A 16,504-nucleotide genomic window follows, 5' to 3' on the forward strand; every position below is an offset into this window, starting at 1 on the left:
TGAGTAAACCCAAGGGCCAGACTTCGAGGTCAGATGTCAGAGCTTGAGTACGGTTGAAGAAGATCGAAACTACTGATGGCAATCGCTGGAGCTTGCTGAGAATCGCCTAAAGGGCTCACCTCACTGTTCCAAAATAGTGAAATGGTGAAAATGGGATGACCAAGGGTGAAACATTGTCTATTTATAGGAGGTTGGATGGTTCCAAAATCTGATGGTGGTTCATCTAGCCACTACTGATATTTGCCAAGTGGCAGCATTGGATTAGCCATGGCAAGGCTCATGCAGATCCGATGGCTCAATGGCTTAGATTAAAGGATTTGATCCGTTGGTGGGGCAGATTTTCGACGTGTGTTGATGACTCAGAGAATGCTTTGCATGACTGCTCATCAAATCAACCTTGACTTCGGATTCATACTTTCTTCGACCGACCTCAGTACAAACTCGGACTCGAGAGTGGAGGACATCTGTTGTAGACTACCACCTCAACCTCGATTGATCAAGTCCTCAGCTTTTTTCGAAGACCTTTGGATTTGGACTCTGGTGGGTATAAAGATGTGGAGCCAATTTCAATCGGCCCAAGGATATCAGACATGAAAACCAAAATGGGCAAGCCTATAGAGACACCTTACGGACAGTAGCTTGGACCTTAGCTTTGACCAAGGTACCCGGACCTTGGCTTTAACCGAGGTGTTCATGCTCATGCCTTGGCCACGGATGAAGTACTACGAGATCAGTTGAAGCCGACTTTGAGAAGGTGCATATGAGGCAGTAACTTTCATTGGGAAAGTCTGCCACGTTCATGATTTTGAAAAGTCCAGATAAAGAAAGAGATCACCATAATCAAATCATGCTCCGAACAAAAATAATCGTTGCCAGCTCGATTCATGCACAATAACTGAAAATTGATCAGTCTTTGGGCATGCACAACTCTAATTCCTCATTTATAAATAGAGGAGCACGGGGATCCCCAAGGTAAACTCTCAAAAATTATTTTTTTTTCTCTTTGTTCTCCATCTCTTAACTTGAACATCAAGGTTCCTCACTGAAAAATCCTCCGACTAGGATTTTTTGTAAATCTCGAACCAGCCTTTGGATTCAGCCTCCACTCGACTTTGCCACCTTGGCCAGAAGGATCACCTCCGATCTCCGACATAGCATTTTGAGCAGTAATAATATATATATATATATATATATTTATATATATATATATTTATTTATTTATATATATATAAGAGAGAGAGAGAGAGGGATATTCCAATGTAAATAATTATTTGGAGATTCTGTCTTCTCCCGCTCTCCGGATTTTGGCAAATATTAGACCGGGTTTTTCTGTTGAGAATATTAGACCGGTTTACCGCTCATCGCTCTGCTCTCTCTTAAAAAACCCTCGCTCTCCCGCGTGCCGCCTGCCTTGCGAAGCCCCCGCCCTCTCGGCACCAGTGGATCCCACAAAACCCTCATAGAAACCCTAAACCCTAACCTCCGTCGAATAGCATTTGAATCCTGATCTCTGGCGGTTCATGAAGAACCGGGTACGCAAGAAGCCTCCGTTCTCCAGGGGCGGCAAGAAGAAGCCCCGGTCCTTCGGAGACGAAGACGACCCGTTCTTCGAGTCCAATGCCAAGCGGCGGTGCAAGGGCCGTGCCGACGACGACGATGACGACCTGGAGAGTCTGGAGAGCGATGACGAGCTGGCCGACGGTGGGGGAGAGGAGGAGGGGCCGGCCGAGCCCGAGGAGACTGCGGATGAGAAGAGGGTCAGAGTGGCAAGGGAGCATTTGGAGAGGATTCGCGCTGTAGCAAGGAAGGTAGAAGAGGAGGAGAGGGAGGAGGACGAAGAGTTGGGGCGGGAGGAGAGGGAGGGTAGAAGAGATTCTTTGGTGGCGGAAATTCTCCAAAAGGATCAGCTTGAGGAGAGTGGGCGGGTCACGAGATTTCTTGCTTCAAGGTAATCTGGAAGAAATTAGAAGAAAAAAAATCTCATCTATATCATTCACCATATTCGTATGAGAAGGACGTAGTTTTTTTCCCATATAAATATATATATTGTTTCTGAAATTTTGGAATATGGTTATGGAGATTTGCTCTAGTTGATGTTTTAAGTTCTGGGAGCTTTTTTTTTTAGCAAAAAAAAAAAGAAGAAAACTTGTTAGAGCTTTGAACTATTTTGATTTTTGGATGAATGTGTCCAATTCCTTGCCCCCACAAAAAATTTGCTAATATACAAAGACAAGCCGGATTTTTGAGTTAATACAGTCAGCTGCCTGAGATGAAGGATTTTTTTTTTTTGCTCAGGTAATCTTATGGAAAATAAAAGAGTCTTACATGTTCGATTTAGATTTACCTTTAATATATGGTGCAAACATGCATTATATGCTCCATCTACTCTCTAAGTTTCATATGATGCACCTATTTTACAAAAAACTGTTGCTTTGGTGCTTGCATTGTGTTTATCAAGTTACAAGAGATGTACTACTATGAGGCTTACTATGTCATGTGCAAAATCTACAGGGTTCTATGTCCAGAACCTCTCGATGAGTTCGGACTTCTAGTGAAGCACCGACAGTCTGTTACTGCTGTAGCCTTGGCTGAGGATGACTCAAGAGGGTTTTCAGCTTCCAAAGATGGAGCCATTCTGCACTGGGATGTTGAAAACGGGAAAAAAGAGAAGTACTTGTGGCCCAGTGAGGATGTACTGGTATCACATTATGCAAAAGCTCCTCAGAATCCTTCTAGAAAGAGAAGTAAACATGTATTGGCTTTGGCTGTCAGCTCTGATGGTCGTTATTTGGCAAGTGGTGGATTGGATCGCCATGTCCATTTATGGGATACTCGCACAAGGGAACATATCCAGGTAGGTGCTTGTAATTATCAATATCTCTATGCATTTTAATAACTGGAGGATGGATACTACTTGTTTCTGTGCATGATTAATAAGATAACTTAGTATCCAACAGTGCTTTCAGGTTGAAAACTTGATGCCAAAACACATGGTGAGCAAATGCCTATATGATGTAGATAAATGTTAAAATCAAATTTTTCTAGTTCATTATCATGTTATTCTATTATCTTTTGAACTTTTCTGTTAAAAATTCCTTTGATGCAATACTCACCATATGCTGCTATAGAACTGACCTAGTGTCTAATTTTTATGCATCACATATTTCTTATGCAAGCATATTGTTCTCTATTTTTACCTTTTTTCCCAGGGCCCCTGATTTGTAATTGACATTACAGGCATTTCATGGTCATAAAGGACCTGTTTCCTGCCTTACTTTTAGGCAGGGAACTTCCCAGCTTTTCTCTGGTTCCTTTGACCGAACGATTAAGCTGTGGAATGCAGAAGACAGGACTCACATGGACAATTTGTTTGGTCATCAAAGTGAAATTCTGACAATTGATTGTCTCAGAAAAGAAAGACTTTTGACTGTAGGGCGTGACCGGACTATGCGATTATGGAAAGTAAGCATTGATTTTCTCATGATACTTAATGGTAGGCGTATTATTATTTGATGTTTTTATAGAATCCTCATTCAATATAATATATGATCCAGCATTTGTATTTGGTTGCATTCTCAAAAGTCCTGCATATCATAAAAAATGTTTTCATTTTAGATTTGCTTTGCTCTATGTGGAATCAATCAAAAAATATAATATGTAGCTGGGATAATGCTTGATGGTTTGTTTCACAAACTAATTGTTAATAAACTGGAGGGTCATTTTAATTTGGCTTGTCTCGTGATTTACTATGGAAGCTAATCATCACTTGGCATGAAGACACGAGTGAAACGTATGGGAGTTCCTCTTGAAGCTTTTTAAGATTAAAAAAAGCGAATATAATGTATAAAGGGATCTTTACTTAGCGATTCTAGCTTACCCAGGATTAGATAAATAGCATGATTAGTATCATACATGTTGGGTGTTGATAGGGAGATGAAAGAAGGGTAGCAACATTTCTAGAGCAACAATTATTGTTGCAAGACCAATTATATCACTTTATGTATTTTGACATATTTGTCCTTGTAAATAAAAAGTAGTGAGAAGTTCTCCGAGGAATTTTTTTTTCAGGGCTGCAATGTGAGCAATTATTTATGTTACCAAATAGAGTGCTAGAGATGGAAAGGTTTTGTCAATAAACATGAAAAGGAAAGGAAAATTCTTTTTGTCTCTCTCTTCTTCCATGTTGCTAACTCATACCTTGCTCTACCTTTAGTAGTTGACCTGCTTAAGTTCAAAGAGGATAGGAAACACCATGCATAAGGGTTTTATATTTCATCCTAAGGTACATTACAAGCATCACAAACAAAAAGGCGGTCCTTGTGCATTAGGTTTCCGCCACCATAGGGTCTAGGGAGTGTCAGATGCATGAAGCTTTACCTCTACATTCGGAGAGGCTATTGCAAGATTCCAAACTTGTGATACCCAAGTTTCAATGGAGCAACTTTATCGTTGCGCCAAGACTGTCCTCATTACAAGTAAGCACAGACCTTTGCAACTAAAGAAAGAAAAAAGCAAATACATGATTTATCAGCATCATATCCAATTGTATACTTTGGTGGTCTATATGACAATATAAAAGTTCCCCTATCTATTCAACACTTAATTAGGCCTGCATGCACCTTTCCAGGTTATCCGGAAGGAATGGAATGACTAATGTGATGTGAAGCCTCCGTAAAGAGAAAAAGCCCCTTACTCTTAAATGCTTCTTAGCTAGTCAGTCTGTAACAACCCACAGTAAAGAGTGAGATGCCAACACCAACCTTCATATGGAAAAAATCTAGATAACCTTGTTTGTGTACTGGAACAACTACCAATTCCTTTGAACAGCACTAACTTACCTCTCAATACCATACTGTAAGAAAAATAAAAAACGAAAATAAGAGAAACAATAGCTCCATAACACATTAGAGATTTATAAAAAGGGATGATGTTCCTTAACCTTACAAATAATGGGAAGAAAGATCAAATTAGATACACAATATCTTTTAAAAGGATTAAAAAAATTGATATTTGGCTTTTTTTTAAACGTAAATCCACACCTCTCCTTGGAAATGGTAGGATCATGTGAATTGATTTGCTTCTACTCCATTTGGCTGGTGATGCCTCCTTTGTGCCATCAATCTTGCTAAGGGGGTTGCAAGAAGAGGTCTTTGTTGCTAATATCAGGTGGTGGCTTCAATAACTCCAAAAGCAAAGATATGGAAGCCTAACTCTAATCAGCAAGCAGTGACAGACTTCTTATTTAAGAAACTACTCAGATAGGCATGTGTGCAGCACATATAGATTGTTGAGGTAATGAGATGATGTATGGTAACATATTAATGTTAAGAAAATTCAGAAAAATGAAACAGAATTTAGTAAGCAGTTAGCAAGAGCCATATACATTCGCTCTAAAGGTATTATGTGAACTTACATTACGGTGACATACCATGATCTAACATTCCGTTGCCTTCAACTTTTCCAACAATCATTTGTGTTAATGAACTATTTGACTTATACCATTGGCTCACATATCAAAATAATTGATATAACAACTGTAGTGAGTATACAAAACACCATACGTATCCAACAAAGGAATTGAATGCCTTAATAATAGCTATAAATTTAGCATGAAGATGTGGTTTATCTAAGTTGTCATTGCTTTATACATATTAGGCACAGGAAGAGATGGTTAGAACAATTAAGCACTGGATTGATGTGGTAGTGCTTCATGATTAAGTTGTTGTCATTGTCATTATTATCATTCTCCACCTCCAAGCTTTCTCCTATCAAATATTGTGGTTTTATAGTCTCCATGAAAAGTGATTAGATTTTACAGTCAAATGTTAGCTTCATGTCAACCCTCTTGCACTAGCATCCAGTACTGGAATTCTTGACGAAGGCAAATTAAGACTAGATAGGACCTTGCCCTGAAGCCTATATGTCTAGTTAGCGAGTAGGGAGATTTACCTTATTGATCACCATTTAAGCATATGTAACCGGAGCAGCCTTACAAAATTACCCCTCGACTTTCAAGCGATCTGCATAATGAGGTCGAGGTGTTTAAGTATTTATATGGCCAGGTGTGTTTGTCTCAAAGGCTCAAATAAGCCAAAGGGTAAATGAGAGACTCCTATAATGCTTTGTCATTATGTGTTTAAAAATTATCTAGTAGAAAGGGTGGAGGATGGGTTTATATATGCATGGTCTTTTGCCTTTGTTGTGGGAATCTGAAAGATGTAGAGATAAAGGTGTCACATTTATTCCTCACTGTAGAGGCAAAGATGGTGGATGTTGGGGTGAAATAATAGATAGGTGTATACTAGTGGAAGTGGCAATCTTATTGTTGATGTAATTTCTATGAGACATTTTTATATTTTAAGTTTTGTTTTGGCATGCATATGAGATGTAATTTTTACATTGTTAACTAACATCATATGGATTGGAGTCATAGTTAATAGTAAATGTTCTCGACAAATGTCATCGGAGTTTCTCAAGTTTCTTGTATGTTTTAACTTTACATGAACTTTCTTCTTCAAAACTTTAGATGAAATTTATTCTCTATGGTTGTATTGTTTGGAGTTAGGTTCGCTGTGTTGATACCGAATGCTGTATCGGTGAAATCATAGTATAGTATTGGTATGTAGTTTGGTACGGTACGATAATATTGGTATGGGATGGTATTGCATATCGGACAGTATGGTATGCCTCGTACTGCTCGATATAGGGTGGTATGGCAAACCATGGGCTATACTACTGTATGTTGGATTACCTTATTGATTAGAACTACTCAGTTAATAATAAATATGATTGGTGCCTTGTTTCTCATGTGCTCGGTAGGAAGCTTGGGGGAAAAACCAACCAGATTTTTAAAAGACTTATATTTGGTTTGCTTCTTGTATATGGATTGCATCTAGGCACTTGTAAAGAATTTCATCTGAATGAAGGCTTTGAGCTTCATCCATAACCACAACCTATCTAGGGTCAGCATAGTATTCAAGTGTCTAAAAAAGAGAAAAATCAAGGGCACAAATGTTTTACTCCTTTCACCCTTATTCTCCAAATTAGGCTATTGAAGATTGTTACGATGGGTACTTGAACGGACATAGATAAGAGAGCTATGATACTTGACAAAATTGAAACAGATTTTACTTTTGAAGCCATCATGAAGAGCTGTGCTGATTGTTGACACTTGCTAGCATGTTATTAGTACTGGTTAGTGCTGGTTGTTGCTAGTTGATGTTAATGCTTGTTACTTATTGCTACCACTGGCTATAATCACTACCACCTACCCCATGAATGCTACAGTCTCTTGCCAAATGGTCACTGTCACCATCCTATAGTTTGTGTGTTTCTATTTTATCACATCAGTTAACGACGATGGATCAGGTAAATTCTTTAACTACCCAACCCACCAGTTCTACCAGCCCAGTTGGCTGGCTTGAAGCTTTTTATGTAAAGAGGGGACTTGACCGTAGCATGTTATACCATGATGCCTTGAGCTGAATATTGTGCTAAGTTGTCAAGCTTGGAGCACATGGAATCCCCATCAACCATGTACGTCGATCAAGTATGCAGAAAGCTGAAGCAACACCTTCTACATTGGGAATTTCTCCATCAACGGATGTAATGTAGAAGAACATGGTGTAACTTTGTATTTATGACGATGATATGCTTGCAATTAAAAAAAGGAATTAATGATATTTGTAGTACTGAACGTATTGCCTGCCTGGTTGTATAATATTTACATATCATATGGAGTTTAGACCAAAAAATTGGAAAGTTCATATTGTATCCCATTTTTATAGAATACAATTTCTGTTGTGCCATAGGTTCCTGAGGAATCACAATTGATCTTCCGGGCTCCTGCATCATCTTTGGAATGCTGCTGCTTTCTTAATGACAGTGAATTCCTATCTGGCTCGGATGATGGAAGTATTGAACTTTGGAGCATGTTGCGGAAAAAGCCTACGAACATAATAAAAAATGCTCATGCTCCATCACTATCTCCCAATGATCATTTGTATGAGGAAGTAAAGGAAAATATGCCTAATGGTCGTAATACAGGTAAGAAAGCATTTTCCTTCATGCATGCTTAAGTTTAATAGACCAACCAAGACCATCGACTAGGATGGTTTTTGGCGGTAGAGTGTCTTAATATTCTTCTGTTTCACCATTACCTGGAAACTGAACTCAGAAATTTGTCTGCATTGTTGTGCATGATCAGTTGTGGAGCAGCTTGATCTTGCATGCTCTTTGTTTTGTAATTTTTTGATGGACGCCTCTAATTCTTTTTTCCCTTTTAACCTTCACCTTCTTCCAGAAAATGGCAGTTGCAAAGCTGAAACCTATTCTTCAGCCCATTCATGGGTTAGTTCTGTTGCAGTGTGTAGACGTAGTGATCTTGCTGCAACTGGAGCTGCTAATGGTGTGGTCCGCTTGTGGGCTATTGAAAATGATAGTAAAGGCATTCGGCCATTATTTACTTATCCCGTGGTATTATTCCCAACCATGCTAATCCTTTTTTAATGTTAATCTTTTATAGAATATTTATTTGGGATCTTAAAATTTAGTTGGCAGGATAAATATCCTTACACTCTGGTGAATAACTGATATTTATATGTCAATTTGGCAATAAATCATACATTTCTGAATTTTAAAGTTTCTTTATTATTCATGACTGTTATTCATCTGGGCTGAATTGTCATTCAATCATGTGCCATGGAGGTTGAGTAGGCAGTTGAATTGTGTAATGTAGTTAAGCAATTAGCACATGGCATGTGCAATGCACGTGAAAGGATGGATGGCTAGTGTTCCCTCCATCTGGTTAAGGATTAAAGAAGAAAGAGTAACTTAGATGTCAATTTATTAGGAGTTTGGAGTTTTTAGTTTCTAATCTGTTTTTGTCCTTACCCCTACTTTGCCAGAGAACTGCATTAACAAACCATCATAAAGTATTCTGGCTTTTATATTATTATAGATTAAAATAAAATAAAACCTTTTAGAAGTCATAAACAAGAAGATTATATTTGGTAGTTTCAATTTCAAAAGCATGAATCCATCCTTTTCTTTTCTTTGTTCGAAATTTCAAATCACGTGTTGAGATAGTCTGCAGGATGTTTGATCACTGAATGATGAAAGATCTAAAATGAATAGTGATGCATAAATCATCAACTTAGAAATTCTATGAGATCCATGATTTTATAGATTTTCACTAGGTAGCCAGACACAGATTTCTCATGTCAAAATTCACGTAATCTCCCAGAGTATTATGATTTTCTGGTATGTCCTAATGCAATGATAAAGAAGTGGGTAAATGAATGATCATGCATCTAACAAGTGAAGTGGAATACACACACACACAAATACAAAAAGGGGAAAGGGGGAAAATCCCGCATAAATGGTTTTGTCAAGTATGAGCAGATGAAAGCTAATCTAGGAAAAGTTGGGAACTAAGAATAAGGAAGAGGAGAGGAAGTCCAGACACTTACCTTATTTGATGAAATATGAGCCAGAGCTGGAATTTTGTCACGTCTTTTCTTTATTTTTGGTTTGGCCGTCTGAGGAAATTTGGTCACAAGTTGTGGACACGCACAAGATTAACCATTTTGTGCAAGTAATATCATACATGATAATATTGATATTCTTAAGCTACAGAAATGTTAGGAAATATGAACAAACTATTGAACTTCACATTCAGTTGCCTTCTGTAAAATTTGTACTAGAAGTATTCATATGCCAAAATTTTTGTTTATTTCTATAGAATGTGATCGTTATTCTTCACTTCCTTCTACTCCCCTCTTCCCTACCTTTAATTTCCTTGCTCAGCTTTACTTATTTTCACATGCAAGTTGACAATGGCAGCTCTTATTTGGAAGTCTTAGACTGTCTTCATAACTGGATCCATGGTTTTCAGAATCGTATCGAATCGGGCGGTTTGGGGCGTGCTGAACCGGACCGACAGAGAACCGAAATGGTTCCGGTGGCAAAAACGGCACACGCCGGTGCTGGGGAAGAAAGAGAGGGAAACAAAGGAAGAGAGAGAGAGGAGGAGAGGGAGAGGTCGTCGGAGGTCGGTGGTGGCCCTTTATGGCCGCTGGAGGCTCATGGAAGCTCGGTTCGTTTGATAGGGCTGGTGTAACGAGTGAGAAAGAGAGAGAGACAAAGGGGGAGGCCACTGGAGACAGGAGAACAGGATGGTGGAGGGGCCGTTGGAGGTCTCCAGGTGGCCGTTGTGGCCACTGGACGGTGGAAGCGGCGTGGGCGAAGCTGCGGCCGCGGAACAGGGACGATTGTCCATGTTCACATTTTTTAAAAAGGAAAACGAACAGTGAAGCTGGCAAACCATTAAAAAGAAAGACGAACAGTGAAGCCGGCAAATAAGCCGGCACTTGGTTTGCCGGCTTCACTTTTTTAGATTTTTTTTTTAAGTTTAAAAACAGTGAAGGCGGTAATCTATTTGCCGGCTTCACTATTTCAATTTTTTTAAAAAAAAGTTCAAAAACAGTGAAGCCGGCAGACCCATTGCCGGCTTCACTGGGTTTGCGGCTTCACTGTTATCGGATTTTTTTAAAAAAGCCCGTGAAATAGGGGCGATCGTCCTTGTTTCATGCTGCGAAGCCGCAGGCGGCATTTATGTGCCTGATGGCCACGGCGGCCAGTTGGAGGCCCTCTGACGGTCTCTCTGACGAACCCCCGTCTCTCTTTTTCTTCCTCTCTTTTTCTCTTTCTCTCTTTTTCTCTTCTCCGGTTCGTCCCTTCCTCCCTTTGTCGGTTTGCACTGGTCCAATCCGGTATGGAATTGCGTCAGACCGTGCCGCCGGTCGATCGAAATGGCCATCGGTATCAGAACTGAGAACCTTGACTGGATCCATTGTCTATAGATGAAGAACCATCTCCTGTCACATTGTAGAATCTGAAACTTATCTGTTTGCATTGTGGTGGTTGAGGCTTGTTTTGAATCTATTGCTCAAATTAGTAAACTTTGACATGCTACACTGACATGTTGCTCTTCAATTTCAGTAGGGTCGGGTTAAATCTGCACTTGCTCAATTAAGCTTGTGATCCTGCACCTGATCTCTTGTATAAGCTGTTCTACATAAAGTTTTATTTGTATGAATGTCATATCTTCTATTTTTACTTGTCACATAAGTGACTTGGAGTTGGACTTGTTTCTTGCACGACTGCTTATCAAACTTCTGATATTTTCATACGTGCTGCTCACCTTCTAAAAGCAGAAGTGGAATAGCATTGGGCTTTATGTAAATTGTAAGACTGAGGATCAGTCATAGTTGACTTAATTCACTGTTCATAAGTGAATTGCATTTTTTTTTTTTTGAATTGTATGCATTATGATCCTGTCTGTAAGTAATGAAATCTAGAATATTGTATGAAGATTTGTTCATTAATACTGAAATGTAGTTTACATGCTTTTCTTTCACTCTTTTTTTTTGAAAATTCCCATTTTATCTAAGATGTAACTAGGAGCCATGCCATGACTAGCAGCGTATAAACGAAATAGTATTTCACATTAGCTCATGTAATTTACTTATATACATTTTTGCCATATGAACTCAATTGTTAGGATGTGGAGTTGAGGTACCAGTACTGGTACCATACGGGTGTGGTACAGACTTGTACATTACCATACCATATTGACATACAATATGCTTGTTGGTGCTGGCATGTAAAAAGTGAGGACTATACCATGTACCAGCACCATGTGCCTTTATATTATTACACATAGGGGCACACCAGTATGGATATCTTTTAAGTGTAGTACATTACAGCTGGTACACGATAGTATTAAATACTTGATTAGGGAAAAGCAAATTCTGAAGCCAAACCTGTGCCTGAAACATTAACTAGTGAACTGAGGAACTGCTATGTACTGCCATAAGAACCAATTTCAGATGGATGAGATAACCCTTGTTTCTCATATTTGTTTGTCTATACAATTGAGAAGACAATGTCAATATCCTTTGGATAGAGCTGGACTGTCAGTATTTGTTCTGCTGTGCCTTTTGATTGAAGGACTGATAATTTTAATTACAGATTTTTTCTACAATTTTGTTTAACCTTTGCTGTGTTGTGCATTACCCTAGTAAAGTAAGGATTCTTAAACCAATAGGATTAATTTCTGAATTTCTGATGGGAAAACAGGTTGGATTTATAAATTCACTTGCATTTGCAAAATCTGGACGCTTCCTTCTTGCTGGAGTTGGTCAGGTCAGTTCTCATGAAAAAGTCTTCCTCCCTTTTAACATTTTGCTGTAAAAAGTCTCAGTTAAGTGAGAAACATAGATTTTAGTTTGTTTCTTTGCCTGATCTGGTTAAGTAAGATCAAATGCTATGTTGTGACATGACTAGTTTGCAAGATAAAATCCATCAACATCCACTTCATTGTGAACACAGAAGCAATTGCAATATTTTTATTATGCAAACTCATATCTGCAAAAATATCGGACAGCCAACTATGCTACAATCAGCCAATTGCTTCATATGGTTTTTCAAGTTTCAAGAATTCAGATCTCTGCTTTGACCATGAGATAACAGACAGAAACCCATAATTAATTGCCACAAATAATACTATTTTCTCCTTTTGGGGTTGCATGATGCCATACCAAAATAACAAAGTCTCATCAATGGAAGATGCTTTATCATATGCCTAGCTGAAAATAATTTATCAGAAAGTACTTGAATGTTTAACTCGTGTAACATGGTATGGCACCTGCTCATCCAAAAGTTTATTATTATTATTATTATTATTATTATTATTATTATGATTATTATTATTATTATTATTATTATTATTATTATTATTATTATTATCATTATCTCCCCTTTCATAACTGTGACGTCACGAGGCCCTCCAGATTATCCTTTTTAGATCTCCCCTTCTGCCCTGTTGATTCATCCTGTTGTCTTCTTTGGACAAGTGCAGCTACTAATGCTCCAAGCTGCAGTAAAATGGAGTGCTATTTCCATGAACAGCCTGCTTATGCAGCACTCTTAGCTTGCTCATCAGCAATATGTTTGTTTTATTATGGTGCTATAAATAATCATTATTCATTTTGGGCAATTTGCTAACTTTTAGTTGCATTTATAAATTCTATATGGTATTTTGTATCAGGAACCCCGTCTGGGAAGATGGGAACATGTTCCAGCAGCACGGAATGGAGTTGCGATGCATTCTATCAGGTTAAAGGAAGAGAATCCATCAGTCTATTAGGGAGTCTCGTAAGTCCACATCTTGACGACATATTGAAGAATTTCTCATTTTTGCAAGTAGGAAGAGTTCCTCACAAGCTAGCAAATCATGGTGGTCAAACCGTAAGCATTATACTGGGGACTTATCTTTGGAGATTATCTATGTGCCTTTTTGTAGATTTTTTCCTCCACTTTTCAGGTCAGGCATCAGATGAGGCTACAACCAGCTTGTCTGCATATTTTATTATAGAAGCGTCATGTTGTATGGCTTATTCTTTTTCCAAGGAAGAAATATTTATTTTCTAGTTGAAGTCTCCTTGTATTCCAGGAATACATAATCTGATTTAGTAAATTTTGCTTATCATTCCTAAAGTGAGAGATCTCTGTGTTCCTTTTCTCTTACATCTTTCCACCTAGCCTCTTGTGTGGCATCATCTACAATCCGTATGGTAGGAAAAGGCTGGTGGAAGTGAAGAGAAAGAGGCTAATCCATCTTACAATTCCAAGGATTTGTTGAGGATTTGCTATCATGTGTGGAATGGCAGCATGGCAGGAGAGGCTGATGGAAATGAGTATTGTGGATGCTGATTCATGTCCCAAACACCCTAGCATTTTTGGGGCGTAATTTCTTGATGAGTTTCTGTAGAAGCTATTCTGAAATCGTATATCTGAGCATATCCAAAAAAGATCAGCATGACATTTTTATTTTGCTAATGATAATAATATGTGTGCTCCTTGTTATATTAATTTTAAGGTATTCTTGCAGCGCCACTTATTGGATGTCAATATTTAAGAGGCTTTTGGTTCAAACTTTCTAACGTCTGGTTCTTCGTGAGCCTGTATTGTCAAACTTGCAAAATTTGTCATTAACATATTTTAGTTCGACGCCCAGTTGCGGGACAGAAAAACAAGGCCTTGAAGAAAGACCCTTTTCAAATTAAAGAGCTTTCAGCATCTTGTAGCTAATCTCACCGTTGCGTTATTTCCAATTAAATGTAGTATCGACTGTCTAAGTAAAGATATTATGATGTGGTGATCCTTTTTCTCTCTTTAAACGTCAGACTCTCTTGTATGATAAATATATTATAAAATCATGGCTCAAAAAAATGGATACAATAGTCCAAACTCCACACCCTCATCCGGAATAAGAGTCCGGAACTATCTTACCATTCTATTACTCATCCACTCGGTACTGGCCCATAAACTTAAGTAACGAACAACAAGGTTAGGTTGATCCGAGTTAGCCCAAACTACTTACTTTGATTTCGTAGTACTTGCCACGTGGCCATAGATACGAATTTTAGGACTAACAATTATTCAAGTTAAATGATCAAACTAGAAACAATGAAGTGCATAAATTACAAAAGAAAATTATTATTTCTCTTTAATTAGATGTGAAATTGTTACTTATCAGTAATTCCCATCTACAACACATTATGTTGAGGAAGAAATTTAGCTCAGCTTGTAAAACCATTTGATCATCCAATATAATAAGGCCCTTGGATCTGCATCAAGATACATGTAAATTGTAAAGCATGTATTACAGGCGATACACATGAATAGCACATCAAAAAGCAATTCTTTCCACGAATGTTGATGCACATCCAAAAGGACCGCGTCAGACCATCTGGAAGTATTCTAGTACCGTGATCAGGTCGACCACAGGCGATCATCAAATTATGCTTATATCGTACCATAGATTGCCATTCAGAGATCCCACGGTCGTAAAACACCGGTTCGATCCAAACGGAACGGGCAGGAGGGCCACCACCGACCGCAGCCAGCGGGCTGGGCTTCTTCCGGTCCACTCGCTCGGCCGGCCCCGTCCTGCCCCACCCCACCTGCACGTCAAACCGTTCGCGAGCGGTCGCCAGCGCCTCCCCCTCCCTGCCCGTCCCTGTGTCCGGGCAGCACCAAAAGCTGCCCGCCACATGTCTCCCCTGTAAAACGAATGGCCCGGATCACTCCACGCCTCCAAGTTACTCCCATCCCTTCCCACAAAGTAATAATCTGCTACAAGACCCAACGCGCGATCGTCTTCATTAGACCAATCAGTCCGTGCCAGTTGGCAAGAAAAAAACCAGTTCTCGCATTTGGCTGCGCTTCCCCGAAACCAAAGCCAAAATGGAAAAATTTTATTTGTTTTAATTATTTATATTTTATTTTTAAAACACGAGATCAAGGTGGATAAAAGGAGAGGGGAAGTACGCTGCGAGGGAGAGGGGAGATCCGTTTCGAAGTTCTCCACGCGCGCCGCCGAGCGTATATAGAAAGAGAGGAAAAGGGTTTCAGGTATGGAACGAGAAAAGATTTTCTTTTACCCTTCTTTTTTGAAATTAAACCCCAGTTTCTGGAATATAGTGTTTATCTTATACGTCTGCGATCTTGCGTTTGATTTCGTCGATCTTGAATTTCCTGATTCTAGATATTCGTAGAATTAATTAGGTAAATTCGATAGCATTCGAAACCCTAAATGGTCTGTTCTGGCGTATGTGATCACGTAGGGTTTGCTTGTACGTTGTTTTGTGGAGGAACCGATTTTTCTTGTTGTTGCATTGCATCATTTTTGTTCCTTTTTTCCTTTTACTGGTTAGATATTTTTTTCTTTTTTAATCTTTTCCTCCGTTTTAGTTGTTATTTACGCGTTTGATCGTCTTTAATTTAAACCAGTTCGGTTCCAACATAGTTGCATGGATGAAGATCCCTTTGTTTGAGGGCTTGGACTACGTTTTAGTGAATTTTTTATGGGCAAATTTCTAAATTTTCCATGAATAGCTCCATCAAAAGGTTATCATAGTCCAAAATCACTTAAAAACCTTTTCTACAAATTATGGCTTCTTTTTTGATGTCATTGCAACATATTCTATAATAGACTTGAATGGCTGTTGAATTCTGAAGAAAGGAAAAAAGAAAAAAGAATAGAGTAGCATTAGTTAATGTGATAGGATCATAGACTGGGAAGGAAAAAGGGTAATGTGGAAACAGCCAACGCGGATTCAGAAAACAAAAGCTTCAACTTTTCAGAAAGAGTGTGGCCTCAAGGATGCCATCCTTGATCCTGGAACAGTGGCGAATTTTAGCATCTTAAATTCTATGGCTGAGGTTTGGAAGAATATGACATATCGTTATAGTCATAGTCCGATATTTGATGAATTTGAGATGCTTGGTTTGGATAAATTCTGAAGTGGCTGATATTGCAATTGAGCATATGCGAGATACTGATGTAGAAGTGTTCCATTTTGTTAACCATGCATGTGTGTCATTCTTTAATTAGTAGGTTCTGAGGTGCAATCTTTAGCGAGAAATCTTGCTAGAC

At 38.8% G+C, this 16,504-nt stretch overlaps 1 protein-coding gene across 1 annotated transcript; it reads left to right on the plus strand.

The window, feature by feature from the left end:
* Window positions 1–1,386: 1,386 nt before the first annotated feature.
* LOC105032630 (U3 snoRNP-associated protein-like YAOH) lies at window positions 1,387–13,493 on the plus strand. Its single transcript, XM_010907125.4, has 7 exons — window positions 1,387–1,948; window positions 2,512–2,854; window positions 3,238–3,462; window positions 7,812–8,046; window positions 8,303–8,475; window positions 12,142–12,207; window positions 13,112–13,493. The coding sequence occupies exons 1-7, from the start codon at window positions 1,521–1,523 to the stop codon at window positions 13,208–13,210; spliced, it is 1,569 nt and encodes a 522-aa protein (XP_010905427.2). The 5' UTR covers window positions 1,387–1,520; the 3' UTR covers window positions 13,211–13,493.
* The last annotated feature ends 3,011 nt before the right edge of the window (window positions 13,494–16,504 follow it).

Source organism: Elaeis guineensis, chromosome 2, assembly GCF_000442705.2.
Source record: "Elaeis guineensis isolate ETL-2024a chromosome 2, EG11, whole genome shotgun sequence".
NCBI lineage: Eukaryota > Viridiplantae > Streptophyta > Magnoliopsida > Arecales > Arecaceae > Elaeis > Elaeis guineensis.

Excerpts from the sequence above, each read along its gene's own strand:
- LOC105032630 (XM_010907125.4), top strand. The coding sequence starts at position 1,521 with ATGAAGAACCGGGTACGCAAGAAGCCTCCGTTCTCCAGGGGCGGCAAG. Across the intron at positions 2,855-3,237 it reads GCACAAGGGAACATATCCAG|GCATTTCATGGTCATAAAGG; the intron begins GTAGGTGCTTGT and ends TTGACATTACAG. Across the intron at positions 8,047-8,302 it reads GCCTAATGGTCGTAATACAG|AAAATGGCAGTTGCAAAGCT; the intron begins GTAAGAAAGCAT and ends ACCTTCTTCCAG.